The sequence below is a fragment of the Berghia stephanieae genome, chromosome 5 (genome assembly GCF_034508935.2).
Source record: "Berghia stephanieae isolate SIO BIC M18660-M18661 chromosome 5, UCSD_Bste_1.3, whole genome shotgun sequence".
NCBI classification, from domain to species: Eukaryota; Metazoa; Mollusca; class Gastropoda; order Nudibranchia; family Aeolidiidae; genus Berghia; species Berghia stephanieae.
Window position 1 is genome coordinate 28,703,912 of NC_088364.1, and position 27,697 is coordinate 28,731,608.

Genomic DNA, 27,697 nt, shown 5'->3' on the forward strand with positions numbered 1-27,697 from the left:
GACTGGCGGCATTTATTTTGTGATTAAGTTGAGATTAGATTGGGTTGAAGTACATTGACTAAAGCAATAATATTGATGATAGTAGTTTTTATACCAAATGACAATGTTGGTAATGGTAGATTGTAGTAAAATGACAATTTTGGCCATAAAAAGAATGATGATGAAAATGATGATGATTATGATGATGATGATGATGGTGATGATTATTATTATTATTATTATTATTATTATTATTATTATTATTATTATTATTATTATTATTATTATTATTATTATTACTGTAGATCGTCTTTTAGTGAGAGATCTTTTAGCCAGTCGGCACCCGTCTTATGGAACCAACTGCCTTCATCCCTCAAAAAATGTCCGACATTTGAAAACTTTAGAAAGAAATTTAAAACACATCTCTTTAGGAAATCATTTGATGTTTAACATTTCTATTAGGCCTACATGTTATAGATATCCTAAATTTTCATCTTGTAGCACAGTGCGTGGTAATTAAATTACAAATTGATTAATGCTATTCCAATATGATAGATTTTATGCTTAAATTATCGATTTATTGTTGTGTTTTATTTGCATTGTAAAGCGCCTCTGAGCACATTGTGGATCTAGGCGCTATACAAATTCATTCATTATTATTATTATTATTATTATTACGATTATTGTATTATTATTATTGTTATTATTATTATCGTGATCACCATCATCATCTTCATCATCATGACGACGATGACGACGACGATGATAATGATGATGAAGACGATTATGAAGGCATAGATAACTAAGAAGAAAAAGTAGGAGAAGAAGATTTTACCAGTAACGCTTTGGATAAGTGGTGCATATTATTATTAGAGATTGGAAGACAATTTTGAAACGAAGAAGCAATGTGTTAAAATGTCCAAATTTATCCGAGAATAGGGGTTGGAGAAAAGAGGCAAGAAGTTGTGGCTATCGGCGAGATAATAGAGATATAGAGAGAATAAAACAGAGAAAAGATCACGGGTGACGCAAACTACCGTATAGTATATCTATATCAACCCCTGTTCCTGAAAATAGAAAGTTGCAAAGTTTTCGCGGTGGTCTTCGTTTTAGAAGTTTGAACAAGTGGCGGAGTCCCAAAAACGATATCTACACTGACGTACTCTTGAAAAACACATGTTTAGAAATTTGGCCAGAAAACTCGTCCTTCAAATATCGATCGATTAAAATGACCCTCGTCTTAGCAAAGACTTTCAAACCTGGGACTTCGCGAAGTCCCAGGTTTGAAAGTTTTAGCTAAGACGAGTGTCATTTAAATCGATGGATATTTAAAGGGCGAGTTTTCTGGCCAAATTTCTAAATATGTGTTTTTTCCAGAGCACGGCATAAGGATCATCCTGACTTTGTACGCCCCGTTCTACCACCTCAGTTTTCTCCGTTCTCTGAATAAATACGTTTTGTTGGGTTTTTTTCATTTTATGTGGCCAGAAAACTCGTCTTGTCAAATTTCGATCGATTAAATTCACCGTCAGCTTGTCAAAAACTCTCAAGATTGGTACTTCCGTTTCCGGGAGAGTTTTTGACAAGATGGGGGTCATTTCAATCGGTCAATAATTTTAAGGACGAGATTTCTGACCAAAATTGGAGAAAAAAATGTGTTGTTTGTTTTGTTTTGTTTTTCAGAGTAGGACAGAGGTTTTGACCCGACCTCGTAGAACGGTACACAACTTATCAGGACGAGAGAGATAGCTAGTTAGATGATCAATCTTGCTTATAGCAGCCCCCCACTGTCTCGTATTGAGTTTAATTGTTTTGTGCGGGCAAGGAGGGCATATCACTCGTTTGTCTAGATAAGATGTATTGACCTATATTTGATTTTTTTTAAACATGTGAAATTGAATGTAAGCTTCTATTTAATATACGAAAACAGATAAAATGGACGTTTCGGGTTTCACCTTTATCGACAAACAGGATAAATGAAACACTACAGACGAATGAGATAATGTGGTAGTAGCGTTGTTGAGCATGACATATATTTGTGAACTCAATGAAATTGTCATGGTTTTCAGCTGAAGCCATTTTCAACACAGAACAGTTATAATATTATGATTTCTGAAAGGGGGTGGTTGTTGTTCTTGAATATTTATTAAAAATGAAGAAGCAATGAGTAAAATTAACCAAATAAAAGCAAAGACAGTCAATGTACTCCATTTATATCTCTATATCCCGATAAACGAATGAAAAGCGTCAAGTAGTTGTTATTATTATTATTATAATTATTATTATTATTTAATATAGCGCCAATCAATATCCACAAATAGTGCTCAGGGGTGCTTTACAATAGTTTTTTTAGCATCACTTATTATGTTCATTCATTCGACTACAAAATCACTACATCTTGTTCGAAATTCACATAGAATCACGATAAGCAGAATGAAACAGATCGGTTTTTAAATGCCGTTTGAAGACTGGTCGACTTTCACTTTGTCGGATTTTAGGTGGTAGTTGTGTTCTGAGGTTCGATCCTTTAGTCGTGGCAGGTTGATTGATTTTTTGGAATCGTTTTCTTTTTCTTGTATTTTTCTCTCAGCTTTGCCTGGCACTGTTATTTACACACTTTTTTTTTCAAACCTGTAACGTGACGTTAACAGTTAACAGCGTTGTTGGGGGGAAAATCGTAATATTGTTGGTAACAGTCGTCATTATGTCCCGTCCTACATGTTAAGTGTAGCTCTTTTGGCTAGCGAGGGGACCGTCATAAAGCGCTTTTAGTACGTTTACTGGATATCGCGCTAATTAATTGCTCAAGTTTGTTTCTTATATTCGGTGTTTGTTGTTGGAGTTTGTGTTGTTGTTGTTGTTGTTGTTGTTGTTGTTCTTGTTGTTGTTGTTGTTTGTTTGTTTGTTTGTTTGCTTGTAACGTGGTTGGGTTTTTTCTTTGGGGGGGGGGGGTGTTTTTTGTTTTTTGTTTCTTTTTGTTTGTTTTTTGTTTGTTTTGTTTTTTATTGGGGGGGGGGGGAGAGGAGTTGATGTTCCTTTATAGACCATAAAAATCAACCAAGTTTTATATTTCAAATTAAAATTTTTAAATGTCAACATCTAAATCACGCCGAGATTATACCGTCTTGATATGGTAGGTCACATTTGCTGTAAGGCATGTTGAATCTAGAATCTAATAATAGCATGAGAGAAAAACGATAAGCTTCAAATTGCTGTCTGTTGTTTTTCCATTTGATAACTTGACAGCATGTTGTACATAACCGTAAAGATTGTGAACTATCTACGCTGCCCGTTTAAACCATTTCGACTGCAGACATGTTAATTTTAACCAGTAAACTGCCGTGCCCTGGAAAAATATGTATTTAATTTAAAGATTTGGCCAAAAAAACGTGTCCTTCAAATATTAATTGATTTAAATGACCTTCATCTTGAAAAAAACTCTCAAACATGGGACCTCGTGAAGACCCAGGTTTAAGAGTTTTTGCCAAGATGAGGGTCAATTAAATCGATCGATATAATTTGAAGGACGAGTTTTTCTGGCCAAATTTTTTAATCGAGTTTTTTTTTTTTTTACCCCGAGTACGTTAAAACATGATGATGATTTGATAAACGAACAGAGCAGTGGTTTCAACTTACCTTGAAATCATTTTCAGAGAATGTTTCATCATTTTACTCAATCAGGTTTCTCTTTTCTTATAAAAAATATATTTTTTAGTTGGTTTTGTCAAATATTTAATCATCATAATCACAAACTCGCGCCGGTTTTATCTGTAGAATACGCGTCTAGTTAGATATCCTGAATAAAATGGCGGGAAAACTGGAAGAAAATGTTTTTTCCATAACGTTTTTGGCATAATTATTATTTTTCGTTGTCTAACTCGAGATGTTTTGTTCGATAGTATGTTTATTCCAAACGTTTAAGAATTTTTCTTTCATTAAAAAAAAAAAACAAACAAAAACAACTTGAGCGTTCATGTAGTGCAATAGCTACTAAATGTGCTCAAAGCGCTTTACAAAGGGGTCTCGAGTAATCAGCAACTTTTAACACGTAAGATGAGACATGAGACATAACGCCTGTGAGGCGATATTACTGTTTTTCGACATGGACAATAATACTGTTAGCGACCAGTTAATCATTTTACACATGAGTCCGTTTTTGAAAATGTGAGTAAAGAGCTTTTTTTTCCCAAAGGATTCAACTTTGCGCCGCCCAAAGCGGGGCTCAAACTTGGGAACTACCGATCCGAAGACAAGTTTCATACCGCAAGATCACAAAACAAGCTAAAATCTCTCTCATTCACCCATAGAGAAGTGAATAAAAGACCAAGTAATAAATAAGTTCGTCGAGAATACCCACAAAACAATTTTAAAAGTTTGACTAGAAAACCTTTATTTTATATTTAATTTATTGACCGAACGCGCCAATCTGGTAGATCTATAATGTTGGATCGAATTAAATGAATAAAACTAGTCTTACGGTCAAAGTGATCAGATTAGGAAATCTAGTCCTCACTCTTTCCTAAACGAAGGTATTAACTTTAACTTCAATCCTATGAAATTAAAGTTTTGTAAACTTTAGCAATCAAACCAACCCCGATATACTACCGTTTTGAGACAAATTATTTCATATATTGTTATATTATATTGATAGATTAAAATGACTCAAAAATCTTTAAAGAAATTTAAGTTACCAATTAACTGTCGTAATCTCGAAAACCATGTATTTAAAGAAATAGCCAGAAAACTCGCCCTTCAAATATCGATCGATTATAGCTACCCTCATTTTGGCAAAAACTCTCAAACCTGAGACTTCTCGTAGTCGGTTCCCTAAGAGCTGGGATGGGTAGTAGGGGAAGAGAAATGCTGCAGTAGTGAGCAAAATACAAAACTGTTGAATTACAGAGATAGATATTAGATATATATATATATATATATATATATATATATATATATATATATATATATATATATATATTAGGTAGATAGATAGATAGATAGATAGATAATTGATAGATAGATAGATAGATAGATATAGAGAGAGCTATAGATAGATAGATAGATAGATAGATAGATAGATAGATAGATAGATAGATAGATAGATAGATAGATAGATAGATAGATAGGGAGGGAGATAGAAAGAAGGGAAAGAAAGAGGGGAGACAGCGGAGTGTGTGTTTGTATGAGAGAGAGAGAGGAGAGAGAGAGAGAGAGAGAGAGAGAGAGAGAGAGAAGAGAGAGAGAGAACTCATTCTGATGTGCAATTTCATTTCTCTTTCTCTTGAGTTTCCATTTGAATGCAATTTTCGGGGAAAAGCGCGTCGAACTTTTTATCTACAAGATTCTCTAAAAATATAGACTAAGTGTTTTATTATACCGTTGATGTGAAGGATTATTATATGTTGAAATGGAACTCTGGGAATACCTGTCTATGTTCTATTTTATCCGTATCATTTTCACAGAGGCTTTAAAAGTATTTAAAATGTCTATTTTAAATCCAGAAAAATCTAAAGTGGTTGTTTGTCTGTGCCGATCAGAGTTAACTTTGATCTTTTTAAACGGTTTCTAGCACTCTAGGTTGGTGATTTATTTAAATTTCTTTTTTTTTTAACAGGAATGTTGGGAAAATTCAAGAAAAGGTTAGGAAGTAGGTAATATACGAATGCAGACAACCTGTTTACGAAATAATGAGTGGAATAATAGAGTAATGGATGGGTGTAAAGAAAAAAAAAGAGGAAAAATGAAAGATTTATTAAGATGGGATTGACGGAAGAATTGACGGTCAGATAAATGAATAGTTCGAAAGTATGGATCAACTAGAATATAGTCAGAGGAATAAATGACAATGCGGAGGAATAGAACACTCACACACATTGAAAGATAAAGGAATAGAGAGAGACAGAGAGAGAGAGAGAGAGAGAGAGAGAGAGAGAGAGAGAGAAAGAGAGAAAGGCACAAAAAGATAAATCGACAACACTGGATAAATAGAATGTTATGTACAGATAGTACTGTTTCAACAATTGGGGGGGGGGGGGGGGAAATATATATATATATATATATATATATATATATATATATATATATATGTGTGTGTGTGTGTATGTGTGTGTGTGTGTGTGTGTGTAGCATTGATATATGTATTGAATGTAAATCGATTGATAAATTGATGGATTGCTTTATCAACTGATCGATCATAGATACACGAATTGATAGGTTGATAGACAGACAGACAGAAACACACACAAATTAGATAGACGAATAATTAGATAGATAGATAGATAGATAGATAGATAGATAAATAAATAGACAGATGGATGGATGGGATGGATAGAAAGAAAGATAGACAGACAGACAGACAGACAGGCAGATAGATAATAGATAGATAGATGTTCATATTGACACTTATTTTGACAGAGAATTTAACGTTGTATTGTAATGGTGATATATACATATGAATTATGGATGGAAAGATTGATGATTGATTGCTTTCGATAACAAACGGTATAGAAATAGATTGAAACGTTTGTAAACTGTATGGAAAACTGTTCCCAATTTAGAAACCTGTGAATATAATGCGTTTACTAGAATAGAATCAAATTGTTAGTGATTTAAATATTTATAGAATTTACAAACCGCGATTAACAGGTAATGAATTGATGTTGACATGAGCTGATATTTGATTATGAAAGGTGTCCGGATAAGATGTGTACAGTGGGTTTTTATAAAACTTAAAACTTGAGAATTTATATAGCAGCAAACGTGCTCAACGAGATTTACAAAGGGTCCCTAGCCAACAGCAACACTTGACATGTAGAACGAGACGTTATGCTGCCTGTTCGGCTAAAAAAAAAAAAAATTCCCGACAGAAACAACGCTGTTAATGATCAGGTACTCATGTTACACCTAAATACGATGAGAGAATGTGAGCAAAGAGCCTTTTCTAAGGACTCAACTATGCACCGCTCTGAGTAGGTCTCGAACCCTGGACCTCCCGGTCCGAAGGCGAATGTCATACCACTAGACGCACATAGCGCTGTAACAAAAGACAATGTTGATCGTGGCCAAGGACAGGAATGGTAGTGAATGCAAAGCCCTGGCAATAGCATTGTGTCCTTTACATACACTATCCTTCTCGACTCTAGTAATAATGAGTACCTGGTTATAGCAGTGACCTATATTGAATGATGATAGGCACACAAGAGCGCCTACTGAGGATTTGTAATTTATGAAGTGATGAAATGATAAGTCGGTTCATTTTGGCCTTTTGAGAGAAGAAATGAGGCATTCTAAATCACATATATATATTTACAATTATAGTGCACGTGTATGGTGAATCTGAGTTTTTATCGCTAATTGGTTATCCCACTTTAATTCCATTTGGACATAAAATTTACAGAGTAATTCTTTGTCAACAAAAGCAAGTACGGTGATTTCATTATGTATTGCTTATAAAGCTAATAAAGAAATGTAGGAAAAGGGCTCGTCGCCCGCTCTTTTTAAATTTCTTGATTCGTGGTCTTCAACCGTGTGTCTGTCCATTGGTCAAGCTTGATCTTATCGTCGGAGATTCTACATGGATATTTATTTATTTACTTATTTCTTTCTTTCTTCATTTCTTTCTTTCTTTCTTTCTTTCTTTCTTTCTTTCTTTCTTTCTTTATTTATTTATTTATTTATTTATTTATTTATTTATGTGCTTATTTGCTTTTCTATCTGTTGACAGTGTTTCTTATAATTTGTTTGGGGATTTTTTTAAACTCATTTGTTAGTTTCATTTTTGTTGTTGTTGATGATGATGATGATGATGATGATGATGCTGTTTTGGTTTGTTTTCATTGTTTTTATTTTGTTGAGTTTGTTGTTGTTTTTGATGTTGTTGTTGTTATTTATCTGGAATTTCGTTGTTTTTAATGTCGTTGATCATTATGTTGTTGATATTAATATTCGGGTTATGTTTAAAATCGTTAAATCACATTACATGCGTATCAAAACACACTCTCTTAATTTCATAACTCGAGCAAAAAAAAAGATGATAAAATGTGTTTGTGAGAGAAAGTTGTGTTATCATTCGATATTGATAAGCCGATCGACGCGTTTGCCTTCCAGTTTGGCGTAGTATATAATATGATATTATTACTATTGCTTTTTAAAGTCGGAAGGGAAGAGTGAAACGAGAAAACAGCTGCTTCCTTTGCTTGCCTTCCTTCTCTTTGATGGACATAAACGAAGGTGATCATTGCGATCTAGCTGTATCTGTCTCGTATCTAGATTTGTATCTGGATCGGTGCCAGTGATTGAGGGGTCGGCCTGGCTTGACTTGGGCGCAAATCCCGTTAGATGGAAATTAAGAGAAAAAGATATGTAATGTGACCCGACCCTCCCACCCCCTCCTCTCTCTCTCTCTCTCTCTCTCTCTCTCTCTCTCTCTCTCTCTCTCTCTCTCTCTCTCTCTCTCTCTCTCTCTCTCTATCTATCTTTCTTTTTTTTTTTCTCAATCCGGTATTATTCCGAAATTTATAAATTGACGAAAACTGATTTATCCCCTTCAACTTTTTAAGAAACCTTATGAATTAGGTGTGACGTAATGAATATTGATATACAGAGAAGATCTCTGTAACTCTATTTTCATAGCAATACCAAAGAAAGCAGGTGCAGTCAGATGCGAAAATTTTAGAACTATAAGTTTAATAAGCCACATCAACAAAATACTGTTGCGTATAATTATCAACAGGCTAAGGAATAAGATTAACCCGAAATCGCAGAAGAACAATATGGATTCCAACCTGACAGAGGGACAAGGAACGCAATATACCTCCTCCGTGTTTTAAGTGAAAGAGCTATACAGGTTCAGACCCCACTATACCTCTGTTTTGTCGACTACAAAAAAGCTTTTGATAGAGTACGCCACGAAGAAATACTAAAACAACTGCACTCCATTGGCGCTGATGAGAAAGACCTCAGACTCATGCAAACATTATACTACACCCAGCAGGCATCTATCAAAATCGGAAACTCTACAGGAAATTCCATTCCTATTAAGAAAGGAGTCCGTCAAGGGTGTGTTGCCTCACCAGATCTGTTTAATCTATACCAAGAAACAATCATGAGGGGCATAAATAATATGGAGGGAATAAAAGTGGGAGGTCACAACATAAATAATATAAGATACGCAGACGATACGGTACTCATTGCAACATCAGAAATCCAACTTCAAAAGATTGTTGACAAAGTGGTAGTAGATAGTGAAGCCAAGGGAATGGAAGTGAATATCACCAAAACGGAATGCATGGTAATACAGAAAAACCCCGAAAACAACAACACCTGCAATATAACGATTCACGGCGAGCAACTTACCAACGTAGAAAGTTTTAAATACCTAGGTTCAATAGTGACAACAGATGGAAGATGTAACCGAGACATACGAGCAAGAATAACTCAAGCCAAACAGGCCTTCATGGACCTGGGAAACATTTTGAAAAACAAACAGATGTCGTTCGGGATTAGATTCCGAGTCTTGAAGTGCTACGTGTGGCCAATCTTGTTATACGGATGCGAAAGCTGGACTACAAATGCAGAAACACAAAAGAACATTGAAGCTTTTGAAATGTGGTGCTTGAGAAGGATGCAGAGAATATCGTATACTGCACACAAAACGAACGAAGAAGTGCTAAAACAAACATACCAACAAAGGAAACTAATGCCCTTAATAGTGGATCGACAACTATCCTTTTTCGGACACATAGTAAGGAAAGATAAGAATGAATACCTGGCAAGTTGTGGAAAAATACCTGGTAAACGCGCCCGGGGGAGACAAAGAAAAACACTCATAGACCAACTGAAGGGCTTCACCAGCCTAACAATCCAAGAGCTGTTTGAAAAGGCAAGAGACAGGGAGGAATGGAGAGAGATAATTCATGCAGTATCCGAAGCCTGGACCAGGCATGGAACCTAGAAGAAGAAGAAGAATAATGAATATTGATTGAATTTTGAAATTGTCAATAGACTCGGACGTAGATCAGTACCTACAACTAGATCTAATAATGTATGACGGACATTATAAGACTGCTCGAAAATAATGTTAATAAATAAGAGAATTATGTTAGTGTTGTCTACTTGGAGGGAAATGGACGAATCATATTACAAAGTTTATGATATAGATAACTGTGATTTTGGGACCATAATTATTGCTGTTGTCATTATTATTATTATTATTATTATTATTATTATTATTATTATTATTATTATTATTATTATTATTATTATTATTATTATTATTATCATTATTATTATTATTATTATTAATATTATTATCATTATTATATTATTATTATCATCATCATCATCATCATCATCAAGATCGTCATCATCATATTATTTTTTTCATCGCACCATATTTATTGCAAAGAAATTTTTATTTTCAAACACGACTTAACATTAACTCCGATTTATAATATTTTATTTATGTGTCGTTATGTATCCACCCTCAGACGTTACTCAAGATTACAGATTAGAAGAGCCACAAATCAAAATGAGGGAGTGTATACATGTGAGGCAAAAAATGCTGTGGGGCTTGATTCCAAGAATTTTTCAACTTTTTCCGTTAGAGGTAGGTGTTGATTTAAAAGTTGTTGTTTTTTTGTTGTTTTTGTTTTTGTTTTTTGTTTTTGTTTTTTGTTTTTGTTTTTTGTTTTTGTTTTTTTCTTTTTGTATTTTTTTTAGGGGAGGGGTTTGGTTGATGTTCTTTTCTTTTTTTTCTTTTTTTTTTTTGGTGGGGGGAGAATTTGTTGCTTTTTTGTTGTTGTTTTTGTTTTCTTTTTGTTTTTGTTTGTATTCCTGGATTTTGGTTTTTTTGTTTTGTTTTGTTTTGTTTGTTTGTTATTTGTTTTTTTTTTTTGTTTTTTTGTTTTTGTTTTTGTTTTTATGGATCAACTCTTTTAGAATTTTAAAAAAGTTGAGTGCAAGGATATATTATGTTTCAAAGAAAGTCGTGGGTTTAAATAAAGTCGTTAAAAATTGAATAGTATTGTATATAATATTGGCCATTGTGAGAGTGCTTGTCGCTCAATTGGAATTGCTTTACGAGTGATAATGTGGACGGCATTGTCCCCTGTGTTAATATAAACCGTCTCTGAAAATCCAGGCCTTAAATAATATTTAGACAAGTTGAGTGTTGTTTGAATCGTTAGATAGTTGAAGTAAGCGTTTTCCTGGAAGTGAAAAGATGGGTTTTGTTAGAGTAAGGAGCAGTCTCTTCACTCAAATCTCTCACTGTCGCCAGATGTCAAATTATGGTCTTTAGCATTGTTGTCTCTGACTAAACAATTGTAAAGGCGTCATGTTTCGTCCTACATTTTCAGCGTTTCTGTTGGCTTCGGACCATTTGTAAGGCGCATTAAGCACATTTAACGCTACATAAAAGCTCACTTTTTTTTTTTAATCCAATGTTTACAGTCCTTCTTCTATGATTGCTTTCTTTGGGTTTTTTTCTTGCGGATAAAATGAATGCCTGTTGGTGGATATTGTTCGCTGAATTTCTGAGGATAAAAACCAATCGATTCTCACTTTGTATTTGCATTACATCCCTGGTATATTTAGTGGCCGAATCGGTTCTGACTCCAAATAACTTGCAATTGTCTTTGTTACGATTCTTAATTTATTATTAATTTAATTGTGAATGATGACGGTCTGACTAAAAGTTGTTTTCCTGTATCCTATTCAACGTATATTAGAATATTTTCTCGACATTCATCTCAGGTTCCGACTCCATTGGGCACCAAAGTACTAAAATTTGTTTTAGATGAGACTTCTAATTCAACTCTTTCAATTCAATAATAATTATAAAATAATAATAATAATAATAATAATAATAATAATAATAATAATAATAATAATAATAATAATGATAATAATAATAATAATAATAATAATAATAATAATAATAATAATAATAATAATAATAATAATAATAATAATAATAATAATAATAATAATAATAATAATAAAGTATATTCATCCAAAGGATTTTATTTTTTCGTAATTCGAATGTTATCTCCGATTTTCCTTTTTATTTTCAGTTTTGAACAAGTTTATTAACCCCGACTTGCTCACTTTAAACAAGAACTCGATCACGAACTCCTTTTGACATAAAGGGTCAGCTTGATAAATAATCCCAAGTAGCCGAAAGTGTGCTAGAGTGATGACAGAACAATGTCGGGCAAAATAAATGGTTTATTGACGCGTGTAAATGTCAGAACATCGGAAATGTTTGCCATCTCTGGTATGATTTTGATAAGATTGTGTAGAGCAAAAGTACTCTTACTATCGTGATCAATATCGATCTACAACGCCCCTGGCCAAAATCTTCTGTTTGATCGTTGCATTGTCTTTAAACCCCAACATAACAGAAAGCTACACGTATCGAGAACAACCAGTTTTAATTAACTTTAAGATGCAAGCAATATCGAGCATACTATTATTATAAATTCATTACTTAAACACAGTCTTTTCAATGCCATTTTAATATCACATAGCATTGCTAGCGATTTTTTTCTACCAATTATCATTGATTACCGATAATCGATTACGTTGGGTTTTTTAAAAATCGTATTTGTGAATTAGTCTGGGTAAAACAATAGGCGAGTCAGTGCGTGTCTTGTTTCTGCTTTGAATAAATCAACTTCTCCAGCTTTTTCTCCTTTGTATCTCTTCTAAAAAAATTATATCTCTAATTGTGTCACGTTTTTTGTTCCTGTTACCTTGTATTTTCTTTCAACTTAGCTCCGTGTTTTAGGCGGCTTACGTCACTCACTGTACAAAACAAATCGCCTTCCTATCTTTGATTTGTCAGTCACACGTCATATAAACACATAACAATGTTTCCGCTTGTTAAGTATTGTTGTTTTGTTTTTGTTTTTTTCCTTTTTGTTTTCTTTATAGCCTGTATTATGATGGATGGAGCGCTATATTATTTTATGAGACTAAAATTATTTCTATTGCCACTTCATTGTGTTGGGGATCCCGAGAGCTCAGTTGGTAGAGCACCGACTTCTCAAGCAAAGGGACAGAGATAGGTCCCGGGTGCCGTCGAGATTTTTTTCTGACCTTCCTGTCCACCCAGCAGTGATTAGTAGCGGGGTCTGTTAGATCTGACACAAAGTACTTTGCGATAGAATAGCGTTCAATCCAAAGGAAGGCAAGCAATTGCGATAGTCCGTTTCACGCTCTGAAGAACTACTTTTTCTTCATGGTGTCACTTGTGGGTTTTGTCTTTCAACAATGCCTCTCTTACATTTTGTGTTTAATATCTAGATCAATTAAAAAGTTTGCGCCTTTTTAAAAGAAATCATCAACTTAACTTGTTCATTTAATTCCAAGTTTTATGAATATAAATTGGTGTCCAAACCATATGAATAGATGTTTCTTTGTTTTTGTCGCTTTTGCTTTTTTTGTTTGTTTGTTTTGTTTTTTAAATATATTTTTTGTTTGTTTCGTTTTGTTCTTTTTTGTTTTTTGTTGTTGTTGTTTGTTTGTTTTGTTTTTTTGTTTTTTTGGGATTTTTTATTTCAATTGTCTTTTTCACCACAGACAATCCCAAAAATCACAGGGATGATACGTCGCTATGCGCGGTTCAAACCCTGTGTTTAAATGGAGGGACTTGTCTTCACAACAACGTATTGGACGTTACCTTCTGCATGTAAGTTCCTTGCCATTATTGATTTGTCTATGTTCCAATATGTTTTTGTTTATGATTACTGGTGTGTGTGTGAGAGAGTGAAGAATGCTATCGCAAACGTTCATAAGTTAAAGTGGATAATGATCGTATATGTCTATCTATTGATAGATGATGGCTCAGTGGGCTATTCTCCCATATTCGTCTCATATAGATAGAACGCGCTTGGCCAAGGAGTTCACAACATTGCCATCCGGAAGTATAACGGACCAACACACAAACACTGTGTAACCATGAACTTTTATAGTCTGGTTAATACAGTTTAGTTAGAACAACTCACAAACGCGGATGGCAAAAACAATAACAAAGGCCTGAGTGACGTCATCTGCATACTATCTATATTTCTTTCCTGATTTTTAAGATCTTCAGCTTTTGTATAGCTTATGAGTGAGTATAAGTTCACGATTAGTTGGTCAATATGGTTAGTGAAGACGTTGCTCAGAGAAATGTTGCTCAGAGCATTATTTACATCTTATGAGATTTGTACCAAGTGTCAGGTTGGCGTAAGCAAGCCGGCGCTCTCAATGGGAGCGATCTATATTCATGTTTTCGTCCAACCAGGTCATCAATCACATGATTTGTTGCTGTCCAACTATTGGATATTTCTAAACAAATGTAAACACGCTGCTTTGTTTACAAAAATGATAAACATACCCATGTGTCAAGCTGAATCAAATGACCAATCGTGATGTTAAATATTTAAAAATCGGTGAACACTTTTCACTAAGTGGGTCACTTTGAGCACATTTTGTAATGTTACCAATGACCTTGAGAACATGGAAAGTTATTATAGATCATGCCCATTAATTCATGATTTGAGTCATCATTTCATAGAAGGAAAGAAGTTGACGCCACTCAATTCTTTGTTATTGATTTTACACCGTCAGTTGGGTGATCACTTCTCACCGTTTCAGGTTAAACACATAGTTTTGTGTTTTGTCACCTTTCATCTTTGTATTTTACCAAAACGTATAGCATCAATATGTTTGGGTATGCTGTTTGTGGTAAAAAGAGAAGGATAGATGTGTTTTTTTAGCTTTAGATTTTATGTCACATTCAACCTAGTCAAACCTTGGCCTCTTTACGTCATTACCTTTCTATGAGACGGGTGAGATAATAATATATCACATAGTAACATCTTAAGGGATGAATTAGGTAGCTTCATGCAAGCCATTTTCGTCTTCTATGATGCTTGTAAATGTGTGTGTGTGTATGTATGTGTGTGTGTGTTTGTGTATGTTTTTATGTACATACGTTTTCATGCATGGATGTACGTTTGTATGAACGTACGTGCGTATATTATAATATGTATGTTTGTATGTTTTATTTAATGATAGAAGAGAAAGATTAATAATGAGTTGGAAGTTATTTGATTACTTATTGATCATTCTACTTTAACCCAATTCCTGTACTTTAACCCAATTCCTCTATTATATTCATCCCTCTTTCCATTGTTGATATATCCATTGATCCATCTTTACACCCATATGTAAATCAAACGAGTTTTTAAAGTGACCCTGATAGGCTCTCAGTCTGCTTCTTATATTTTCGTTGGTTATATTCATATGTTTTTCTCTATCGATTACAACGCGACAAAAAGAATATTGTGTTTGTTTCTATTCTATTCTTTTCGGAGTGATGCAAGTTTAGTCGGTACAAATAAGGACATATCAAAAGTGGTTCCTCCAGTTATCAAACTGCGGAAACATGTTCCACCTTTTGTATCTACCCTCCAATCATTTTTAATAATCATTTTTCTGATTGGCCAATTAAAAATCGAAAGAAGGACAAATCGACATGTTTTACCTCATAAGTCCCGACTACACTTGTATTCTTCCTAATGAGTTGTATCCTCACATTATGTAATTCCCGCTTTCAAAAAGTATACGCTCATTTAATTTATCCTGTTTGATCCATTATCACTTCCGAGTTGTGTGAAATTTTACGGGTTATATATATTGGAATTATTTCTATAAATTCATACACTGTAATTTCCACTGTTCATGGACCAATCAATAAATCTTCATCAGACATTATACATATGAAAATATCACAATTTGCAGTGGCACGAGAGACTGATTTAATTTTTCTTTCATAAAATCATAATAAACCACCATAGCTATAATATATTACTCGATGATGTATGAAAGTAAGAACAAACTGAAGCTTCTCCGATAAAACTTTGGGTTTCTATTAATATTTCTGCGTTCATATACGTCGCGCTCAGTACTGAATGCCAGCAATCGTAGCTTCCCTGACTTCGAACAGAGCTGCATATATGAGATGGAAGTCGGTTTAGAGGAATTCAATCCCTCGAGGGGGCGGGGACATCGACTCCTCGAAACTGAGACAGAAAGAGGAAACGTTGGATGGCAGCCAATCGACTTCAGTTGAGATCCTGCTTAACAGCACGCTCATTGCATCAGTGGGGACTGTCCAACATGTACGCGTTGTGGCCAAGAGCCCGAAACCGCAGAGCATCTAGTCGAACGGTGCGTTCTGACGAAGCTTCCGGTGGGTTTACGACGGTGCACGAGTGCGGTAATGAGTTTGCATCCCGGATAGATTGTCATAACATAGTAGTGGAGCCCCATCAGAAGCTGCTGCCAGCAATCCAGGCTTTGACAGTTTGATGTTACATTGGCATTCAGGTCACTAGATACATGATATTCAATGTACGGTCTGCCCCGTGGATTGAGGATGTGGCCCCAAAAATGTATAGATCCACTTTAGTTGTTGTTTTTATTCTCTTGTGCGGCTTTGCGGTCCTCTGTATGATGGTTTGGTATGATCTTCGATCCTGTTACCTGTTTGGAGAAGGTTCCCACGCCAAGTTGATTCCTTGGGAAAGGCTCTTTATTCAGATCTCCCCACTATCCTCGGACAAATTATATTGAATACCTTGAGCGGATGGTAATACCGTTGTCTCTGACGAAAAAAAAAAAAAGAATAAAACCTTCTTCCTTCAGACATTATGTTTCGTCCTACATATTGAGCATTGCAAATGGCTTGGGTGTCCTTGTAAAGCGTTTTGAGCACATTTAGTGATATTGCTCAATATAAAGGCTCAAGATTTCTTTCTTTTTTCATTAAGTCTTTGTCCTTGTATTGGAATAAAGTCATATCTCCTAGATCTTTTTTTGTTCGGTTCCACTATCAATTAGAAAATAATTAATCGTATGCATCTATTTGAGTGTATCTCTTCCGCCTATGTCATTTGCTTATGTTCGAGTAGAGCTTGTCAGAGCCTAACATATGGACAGAATGTTGCTGGGTCTATTTGTGTTCTCTGTTTAAACTAGTCCCCTTTGTATCATCTTTATTTTACTTGGGCACTAAAAAGGGTAGATAAATTTCAAATCTATAATTTTGTCCCCGAATCCGTCATCATTTCTTCCAAAAGAGTCAAAAATCGAACTTGGGAGGAAATAATGAAGAATCCATTTAAAACACCCATGGAATTATTTCATCGTTATTAGCCATCGGAAAAATCTCGTGGAGGTGGAATTGTTATACCTCAAAGGACAACAGGATATATTCGTCAACACTCGTCTCCCAATACGCCTTTTCTGTCGTACTGAAAAATGTGGGGTTTTAAACCCCCATCTCGTCAATAAATAAAAACAAGTCTCAAACTTTGATAACGTCCCAGGTTTGAGAGTTTTTTGGCTAAAACTTTTAAAAAATTGCGTTTTTTGGGGGGTTTTTTAAAATTTTATTTTAAAGTACAACAGTAGATATTATCATGAATTTCCGGCAGATTTCAATGCTTTAGATAGTCTAAGTGTTTTAGTTTGCCCTGCCAATCGTGGTATAAATATTACATTTTTGACTAACCTATTCGCTTATATGTATACTCTTAAACGTCGCTGATAGGTTACAAATTGCATCATCATCATTATAATAAACCATCATCACCATATTAATATTATTATTAACGGTATAATTGTCATCGCCACCATCATCATCATCATCAGTATTATTATTATTATTATTATTATTTTTTTTTTAATTATTAGTTATTATTATTATTATTATTATTATTATTATTATTATTATTATTATTATTATTATTATTATTATTATTATTATTATTATTATTATTATTATTATTATTACTATTATTATTACTAATATTATTTTTTTTTAATTATTATTATTGAATCATATCATTATATCATAATTGTTATACAATATTATACTGTGCTTTTATTGTGACCACTATGACATTATAAAATAATAAAGCTATTGTGACATTTAACGTATTATTATTAGCTGATGGTGATAGGTCTATGACATGAGTACAATTTCACATCTCAGCCGTCTAACAGGCCTCTACTCATGGTCTAAAGCAAATTCTTAAAGTTAAAAATAGATCCGTTAGCCCACATGTGCCATGAGGCCGAGGATAGAATGTTGATTTACAGACTATAAAGTGGCGGTGACTTAATAAACTGTCCTGAGATGGACATATTGGTACAAAACAGATTGGTTTATCCTGTCCAACTTGAAAACACAAGTTCTCTATGTTTCACAACACGTAAAATATCCAGATTTGGTTTTAAGAAAGAGTACAATATACCCTTGTAACAATAAGTTCATAACCGAGTAGTTGTCCTAATAAATTATGTCTTGTTCTGCCACTTGAAAAAGAATCAATGGTGTTTATTTATTTTTATTGAGTTGACGGCCTGTTTAGACTCCCGAGATGTGAAGTACTCTATCTGCCTTTAACGCAACGCTTGGAGACGACGTATCCAATACCCTTGAAACTTTTCGTATACCTACCATTCTACCTTTTTGTGAATTAGGTGTACTACTCAATTCAAGGGGGATCGATGCGAGGAGAGAGACGTTGACCGGTCCATGTCAGCACCGCTCGGTAATCTATTAATAGTCTTTGGGACCGATGCTGATACCGATTTCTGGTACCAGCTGTACTTCCCCTGCCTGAAACGAGTTTGCCTTCCTTCTTTGTCCATTAATACCACAAATTCTTGCCTTTTTGGGTTGCTATGGTCAACAACAGGACATTTGACTCAAAATTCATTTTAGAAACCTGCCGTTATGATAACGACAACAATTAATTATTATATTGATAGTTTTAACAATAACGCATGCCATACAGCGATACTAACAAGTGGGTAAAGTCTTCCTCCACATCCTCTAATTTCATCGTACTAACCATGTTATCAATATGTAGATGACGACTGCAAAACTAGAGTGAATAAAAAATCTATTTTTAAAGTGTTATATATTATAAAAATAGCATTGGCGGAACATGATTTAGAACGTGATGGCATGGCCTTAGGTTGTTTCTGGGGATCGATATAACAGATAAATAGAGATTATTAATTTTTCAGTTACTGTAACTTAACTTCATTTTTTTTCCTGGGGATATTTAAGTGAAGGATAATAATCTGATATCAATTTGATAAAAATCCACTATTATGATGGGAGTTCGGTTGGGTCATTTTTTCAAATCCTTATTGACACACATTGCCATCCTCATGCAGTTGATGTTTTTCATTTTCAGAAGATATTTTCAAATTTCACAGTTATATTACACCTCCATCATTTTGAGTGCATTTGAAAACAAAATTGAATTCACCAATAAACAAGAAGATTACTTTTGGATTGAGGAAGAAAATATCTTTGTACAAATTTGTCAGGATTTGGGACAGTTCAGGCAAGGGAGTGACAAACGAATAAGGAGCTTTTGGTCCGGTTTTGTTGGGGAGGCGGTGTTCTTTTCTGTTTGTTTGTGTTTTGATATGTCTTAATTTGTTTTTGGGAAAGGGGTGTTTTGTGGATTTTTATTCTTTTGGTTTTATTTACTCACGATTTATCACATGAACATTCTTTTCATTTTCCTCGACGATTTACGTTTTATCATCCACTCTTGTTTTTCAATTTGATTCATTATATGATCTTATTTTCTCTTACGTCTACATTCTTATTGTTTTTAACACTGACTTCTGCTCCCTTTCAACGACTCTCCAAGTTTTGATTTCCCGCCTACAAACTGGTTTTACTTCCACTCCCATTTGCAAACAATTACTTCATCTTTTACATCTTTTTATCACTCTCCCTTTTCATATCATGTTCTTAAGATTAGACTAAAATTCTGTCTGTTGATGCCAACACAGGTGTTCCCCGAGATATACTGGCACTCGCTGTGGTGAAGAGGACCCTAACCCGATATTCATATCGAATGCTGCCTCTGGTACTGCAAATCTCTATTGGACCCACGGAGGTGGGCGGGGCTTTATCACTGCATGACACTATGGTCTAGCTTTAAATTGTAGTGGCTAGCCAGACAAAATGTCGGTTCTAATATTTCTTTGCAATGTATTAAAGAATTAATTTCTAACCGTTTTGATGACTTATAATTGTTTAATTTCGTGTTTAGTAGATCGTTTCTGAATAATACGAGTCTCAAAAATTAAGAATTTTAAAAACTCTACCACCTCTATTCGATATTAAATATAACTGCATGGAGAGATTTTTTGAGTTGAATTAATTATTATTAATATTATGTCAACGACTCTAAAAGCTAAGTTGTTAATGGATATGAAATAAAAATGTTGAACTTTTCGAACAATATTAAGTTTCCTTACTAAATTTACAATCTATCTAATGAGCAACTTTGCTTTTAACTATTAACTTAACAATTTAAGTTTGGTTTCTCGCCAATGCAAAGATTCAATTATTCAACGCGATTTAATATGCTAAATCTCAGAGGCCCAGAAAGTAGGATATGTTTAGGTCAATAGAATTCGTATCAACATTAGGTTTTAAAAATAATTAAGATTATTTTGGCTGGATTTCTTAAGATCATCTGTGTAACTGAAAATAGAACGACTGGAACTGAATAGTTAAAATTTGGATTACACTTATTGACTATGAAAAACCATGTTTAAAAGCCCCGTCCTCCTGCCGCAGGTTTTAACTAGATCGGACTAAATCTCCTTGGATAAGACTCTTTTACAAATCTTTTCATTTTTCTTTTTGTGTGCAGCTCAGCTTTCATTTGACTTTGATAAAAATTAAAATATTATTGATATCTTGCAGTGAGCTTTGTTGTGTTGCGAGATGACTTCTTTTTATTTTGATTATAGTGAATCTGAAGGCATAATAATCCACAACATGATTTTGTATTAAGACTTCTTTCTTCTGGCTGGGGACTTTTACTGAAGAAAAGCGGGGGGGGGGGGGGGGGGGGGGAGTTTGATTTCTTTCACTTTTTTTCTGACTTTTACATTTTAAAAAAGGTTTTTGTCAACTGAAATGTTTTTGTGTAATGTGTGTTGTATGGGAAATTTATTAAGTATTTTATAGCAGCCATTTCTTCCTTGCCAAACTGTGAGAAATCCCATATTAATTGTTGATAAGACAGACGTTAATTGTTTCTCTGAAAAGCATTGAACACAATGCAAGTTTCAATTTTTTTTTTGGCTTTCTAATCACCCAGTAGAATGGTAATAATAAAAATGATTTCTCTTTTAGATTAGAATACAGTTCTGCCGAACTCGTGTGTGTGTATGTGTGTGTGTGTGTGTATGTTTTGTTTTTTGTTGTTTATTTTTTCTTTGTTCGTTTGTTTTTGTTTTATTTTTGTTGGGTTTTTTGGGGTTTTGTTTGTTTGTTTGGTTTTGTTTTGTTTGTTTGGGTTTTTTTTTTTTTTTTTTTTTTTTTTTTTTTTTTTTTTTTTTTTTTGTGAAAGTACGGCTGAGTAGATCGAGCATGTTTAATTTCCAAGTGAAACAGCTCATTAAATCGCCGCTTACATGTCGTCAGTACTTTCAATGGATGAACAGGCTAATATCAGATGGTCAATGAACTTTTTATATAGACCTATTCAGAACACGTTCAAATCAGCTGTTTCCAGATATAACCTTTTTTCAACACTCCTTGTATACAGTTCTGCTCACCTTAGTGATATTCATAATCGCTGTTTCACTTCTTTATCAACAATATATTTACTCAAGATTTGAACCAATTTTAGAAATTTACTTGATTAAATTCAACTTTTTTTGTTGTAATGGCAAACACTGTTAATCATTTCTAAAGTCTGAAATACTCTTAATGAAATATATTAGTCAGCCAGTCTAGTCAAAGCTGCAAATCCCCTCCTGACCTGTTTTTATTTTCAGCTTTACCTAACATCACATGACCTGCTGTTTTAACATCCCCTTTGTGTGTTATTGAAATGAATACTAGTTACTAATATTATTATTCTTATTATTATTATTATTATATTATTATTATTATTATTATTATTATTATTATTATTATTATTATTATTATTATTATTATTATTATTATTATTATCATTACTGCTAGCAATTATTTTAGGTAGATAATAAATCTTCTTCACCATGTACGAACTAGTCCTGCTGCTGTAAAGCTTTGCGACCCACAGAAACCTGTATTTTTCTCCTCAACAATATATTGAGTTCTACTGTGTCTACTTATATCTGCTTTCCTACGATGCAGGTGTAGGCCTAAATGGACAGGGACGAGATGCGAAGTTTTGGATGCTATCAGAATACACGGACAATACAGTCGTACGTATTGCTATCCACCTCATATCCACATTATATCCACACTCACAACCACACATCACAGACTACCACGATGTATTCATACGCCTTGGTTATCCACGAGTTTTCTTATCTTATAAATAGTGCCACTCACCATCAAGAGAAATCAAATAATTCTACAATAATTTTTATCCGAAGTAACAATTATTCAATTAAATGTAACTTTAATTATTTTTTTTCGGAGTATTTAAATTTTAGAGTACATAAAATATAGATGATTTTTTAAAAATATGCAATAAGTGATCGAGAACTTGCAATAAAAAATCAGCCCAATTTACAATAAAGTGTCTGTCAAAGAAAAAACATTCCTATTGAAAAATAAGCTATGACATCTTCTTTGATACAGTTATTTAAGTGAACTTCTCCGTTTCTTATGATTTCGAAATGTATTTTATAAATGAAAACTATATAAAGAAAGTTAAAATTTAAAAACTCGTGAAATAGCTACACCGAGTAAAATAGGTTAGAATCGTTTTTTTCCTCAATAGATTTAAAAATAAAAAATATAAAATGCTGGGTATTCTTTAAATAAGTGTGAATCTAATTGCTTTTGACAAATAACACCACACACATAACACCACGGACGCCACTGCGTGAGAGAGAATGAATCGATAATGCACATATTGATAGATCTATTTTTGAAATGTCTGAAATTACTTCCTCACCTATATAATATTATACATTCTCTGTCATGTATCTTAAGATAGATTATAATGTGATGTAGATGAACGTAACTTTGTGCACAGATTTATATTCTTTGCGCTTGTTTTTTGATCATTTTTTATAATCACTAAGGTAGACATTATTTCTGAAGGCTTCAATATAGATTATAATATGTAATCATAGATTTAAAGGATATATTTTTTTTTTACAATCGCTCGCTTATTTCTCGGTTTCGTCACATTTCTTACAATTATCAGAAAACGCGAGTTTATACTTGGTTTAAACTACAAAATAAAATGATATTCCTATCCATGGGGTGAATGTAAACTTGGTCCACAAATTCCCCAAAGCATGTCATAGTGTAAATATTTCCAAATTATAAAACAGGAGTTTATAAATTATGGCAAAATGTATATTTAATTTTGTCGTGATAAATTTAATCAATAATTACAATGATTAACCCTCTCCTTACCAGCCATTTTCAGGATTTTCCCCAAAACTTCACACTCAATTAACACAAAATATATTTTTTATCACTCAAACACAATAGCAGTAAGTTCTTGCGATATATAATTTCTTTAGCAAACATGCTTTACAACACACTGTTCATTTTCTTTAAATTGTATGATGTACAATAAAAATTTGAATAAGAAAAATCTTGGTTGTATCGTAACGAGTGTGACGATTTTCCTATAGTGGGTAAGGAGCGGGTTAAGTGAAGTATTATAATAAGTGCATATAAAATATTGCCTGTTAGCAATTCAAAATCTTTGAGTTGACATGGTTTAAATTAAGCATCTCTATTAGAATCATTTGCTTTGATAAAATTCAATTTGCTTGTTTCTCATAGCTCTTTCATTCAAAACAATAACGGCGATTAAGATATTAAGTATATTACAAAGATTGTAATAATTGAAGAGTTTTATTCCGCATTTGGCACTGATATATTTCAAAGGATGATACATGTTTCTGATCATGACCATGTTTTTAATAAAGACGAATACTGGCTGATTATCACCAATGTGTTTTGTGTATAAATTACAGATAAACATTATTGGGATGCTTATCTTAACTTTTACGTGAAATGTCAAATAAATTATTGGTAAAAAAATGTCTTTTCGGATTTAAATACAACACTGGAAATTATGATGCATTTTGTTCATAGTGTAGTTATAATGTTATTAATCACACTTTAATTGACAAGAGTTACCACTGTGATCACTGCTTTTTAATATGACAGTAATCGTGGAGAATTCTGGTCCCGAAATTGTGGCCTTGGGTAAGGCATTTAACACACATTACCCATTTCGACCCATAATATGGGAATGACTACTTGGCAGTGACGGATATTGTAAGAGGCGTCTGGTGCTGTATGAAATAGAAAGATGGTTTCATGTGACCACCTGGGAGAATAATATGAAACACTGTGAAGCACATTGAGCTTGGTAGATTCCGTGGAAATACTCTATATAAATGTTAATTTTTTTTCATTTAAATCACTGCGGCATGATGCTGTTTTGAGGCGATGAAACAAAAAAAATACCATGATATTATTATACTGAGATGTCAATAGGATATACCAATCTAATTCGTTTTATATTTCAATTATTAGCACAATTTACTAACATGTGACAGACGTTCTAAACCTGAAATAGATTGTAATCTTACTTAAAAGATTGTACGGTTTTAATGATAGTATACACTAAATAAATACATTTTTCTAGAATTTAAGAATGTTTCTTGATATTTACCATTTTGGATATTCTTAATTTTCATAAATTATGTTATGTTTTTTTTTCTAAAAGTTTTTTTTTTTCGCATGTTGAATGCGTATTTGATTGATTGATTTGACTGATTGAATGTTATTTTGCCCCATGTTTCGTGCATGCATGACACGCCATCTAACATCCCTTCATCTCCAGGTCAGGCCACACTACTGTATGAACGCACTCTTATCATCGTTGGCCTTGTTATAGCCGTTCTAGTCTTCATCGTCATTTGCATTGCATCTTATTTCCTTGCCAAGTGAGTTGTAATCTAACTTTTATCCGATCTGTTTTTTATTCCCATCGAGGAGAGAGATGAGTCGAAGATGTGTCTTTTCATGCCGGACCACCTTGCATCCTTCCTTTTGCATTGTAAATCTCTGATTGTTTTCATCAATGACTGACTTTTAAGTTTATTTGAAATAGAGCACTTTATTTTGTTTTATTTGTTTTTTGTTGTTTTTTTTTTGTTGTTGTTGTTTTGTTTTTAGTTTTTGTTGTTTTGTTGGTTTTTTTTTTTTTTTGGTTTTTTTTTTTTAATTAAAAATTCAGCTCTGTTTATGGTTTCAAAGATATATTTTCATTTCCTTTGTGAGCTTAAATTATAGGAAGGTTGTATTTCAATTTTAAAACAAACATTTCGTTGAAAATCATGACATCGAATCATTATTAAATTTATTCTTATTACACATATGGTTCAGGTGAATCCGCTCTGCTTCACACAAAAAGGGATCGAGATCGATCCCTAGAGATCGATCCCTAGTGGGGTGAAGATTTTTTTTCTGATCCCCCGCTCATCCAAAAGTGATTAAGTAGCTGGCACTGTTAGATCTCTCGGAAAGTACTTTGCGATAGACAAACATCCTATCAAAAGGGTAGCAAGCAATTTCTATTGTCCGTTTCGCGCTATAGAAAGCGGGATGAACTCCGGCTCCATGGGCCTAATAGGTCTGAAGGATTACTTATTTTAATTATTGTGGTTCAGATAATGATAAAGAATAAGAAAATTGTAAATATCATCCAGTCACTTCTCGAAAACAGGCGCTTCTTTGTTGAAATGGATGGCCGGAAGAGCAGGTGGCGCACCCAGAAGAATGGTCTTCCCCAAGGATCAGTGCTGGCTCCAACACTTTTCAACATATATACAAATGATCAGCCTGAGTTCCCAAATATCCGCCGATTCATATATGCTGATGACCTATGCCTCGCAACACAGGATGCGTCCTTCCAACCAATCGAGAGCAGACTGACAAATGCCCTAGACATCCTCACAAAGTACTACACTAAAAACTCGCTGAATGCCAACCCAGGGAAAACACAAGTGTGTGCATTTCACCTCAACAACCACCAAGCCCACACAAAACTTAACATCAAGTGGAATGGCCAGACATTAGAGTACAACTACCACCCAGTGTACCTCGGAGTGACGCTTGATCGGACTCTGTCCTTCAGAGAACACGTGAGGAAGACCAAGGCAAAAGTGTCCACGCGTAATGCCCTCCTTGGAAAGCTGGCAAACATGAACTGGGGAACTGACCCTAAAACTCTAAGGACCACAGCATTGGCCCTCAGCTACTCAACTGCGGAGTACTGCTCAGCTGTATGGGCCCGATCGTGCCATGCCTCCAAGCTAGACCCCGAGCTCAACAACGCCTGCCGGATCGTAACGGGCCAGCTGAGAGCAACACCATTACCACTGGTCTACCGTGCAGCAGGAATAGCCCCACCACACATCCGGAGGGAAACTCATGCCCAAATACAAAAATACAAACAGGAAATGGACCAGAGACACCCCCTTCATAACCACAATTGTCCCAAAAGCAGGCTCAAATCAAGGAATAGCTTCCTCACAGTAGAGAGCCTTCACCCAGATCACTCAGCATTCTTCCGCCTGGACAAATGGGTAGAATGGGACAAGACAGCAAACGATGCCCTCCAGCCCCCAACAGAAAAGCTCCCAGCAGGCACAGACCTTAAGAGAAAAGACTGGGTGGCGTTGAACAGAGCTAGAGCAAAGGTGGGAAACACCGCCACCAACCTCTTTAAATGGAAAATCTCACCGGGCACTGAATGCCCATGCGGTCACCCCAGACAGACCATGGACCACATCCTGTCCGAATGCTCACTGGGACCTCACTGCACCAATGCTGACCTGAGGGAATGCAACCAGACTGCCCGGGACTGGCTGACTCACTGGCGCGACAAGATATGATGATGATGGTTCAGAGGGCTCAAGATTTAGTTGAATATATATTCCAAGGGTTCTAGAAACAAGACCAGTAAATGACATAACAGTAGCAACCTTAGGAGAATGATACAAAGAATTTAATCAACATAATGATTGCTCAAACCCTTTAACAGTCAGTATAATCATTATAAATGATTTAGTAAATTCGATTTTTTAAAGGATTTAATAAAAGATTTTAATTAGATATCTAAAGCATTTTAACTTAATTATTCTCCTTTATCTCTATATTGTGTTCATTTTGTAATGTCGATGTGTTTATTGATTTTTCTATCGTTTTTCATATCAGGCGGAAACGTAAGAAGTTCGAGGCCAAGAAGAAGAGGAAACAGCTTCTCCGTGCAAATGCATCGAATTCTGTACGTATGAAAGACAGCGCCACCCAGTCTTATAGAACAGCAGATGAGGTGAGTAATGAGAATATGTAACAGATATTGCATTGCTAAAACATTCCAGTTGTCTTTAATCATGAGATGGGTCCTGATGGCTCAGTTGGTAGAGCAGTTGCTTCACAAGCAAATGGAACGAGATCAATCTTGGGTTTGGGATTTTTTTCTGACCCCCCCCCCTCTTCCTCCATCACCTAGCAGTGATTGGGTAGCTGGGTCTGTTTTGATCTTGCATAAAGTACTTTGCAATAGACTAGTGCCGGCCCTAAATGTAGCAAACAATTGCTATTGTTTGTTTCACGCTATAGAAATCGGGATGAACT

The 27,697-nt window shown here is 34.4% G+C and overlaps 1 protein-coding gene across 6 annotated transcripts in view; it reads left to right on the plus strand.

Annotated features, from left to right (window-relative positions):
* The window catches only part of LOC144972707 (uncharacterized), a 202,466-nt gene that overhangs the window by 171,842 nt on the left and 2,927 nt on the right, over positions 1 to 27,697 (plus strand). For 5 of the 6 annotated variants that reach the window (XM_078914254.1, XM_078914250.1, XM_078914252.1 and 2 more), the window contains 5 exons: positions 10,464 to 10,582; positions 13,561 to 13,669; positions 22,205 to 22,275; positions 24,897 to 24,999; positions 27,275 to 27,392. In XM_078914254.1, the coding sequence (XP_078770380.1) occupies positions 10,464 to 10,582; positions 13,561 to 13,669; positions 22,205 to 22,275; positions 24,897 to 24,999; positions 27,275 to 27,392 (520 nt within the window). Of the gene's footprint in view, positions 1 to 10,463; positions 10,583 to 13,560; positions 13,670 to 18,516; positions 18,588 to 22,204; positions 22,276 to 24,896; positions 25,000 to 27,274; positions 27,393 to 27,697 lie in introns of all 6 variants that reach the window. The other variant, XM_078914253.1, reaches the window with a different exon arrangement.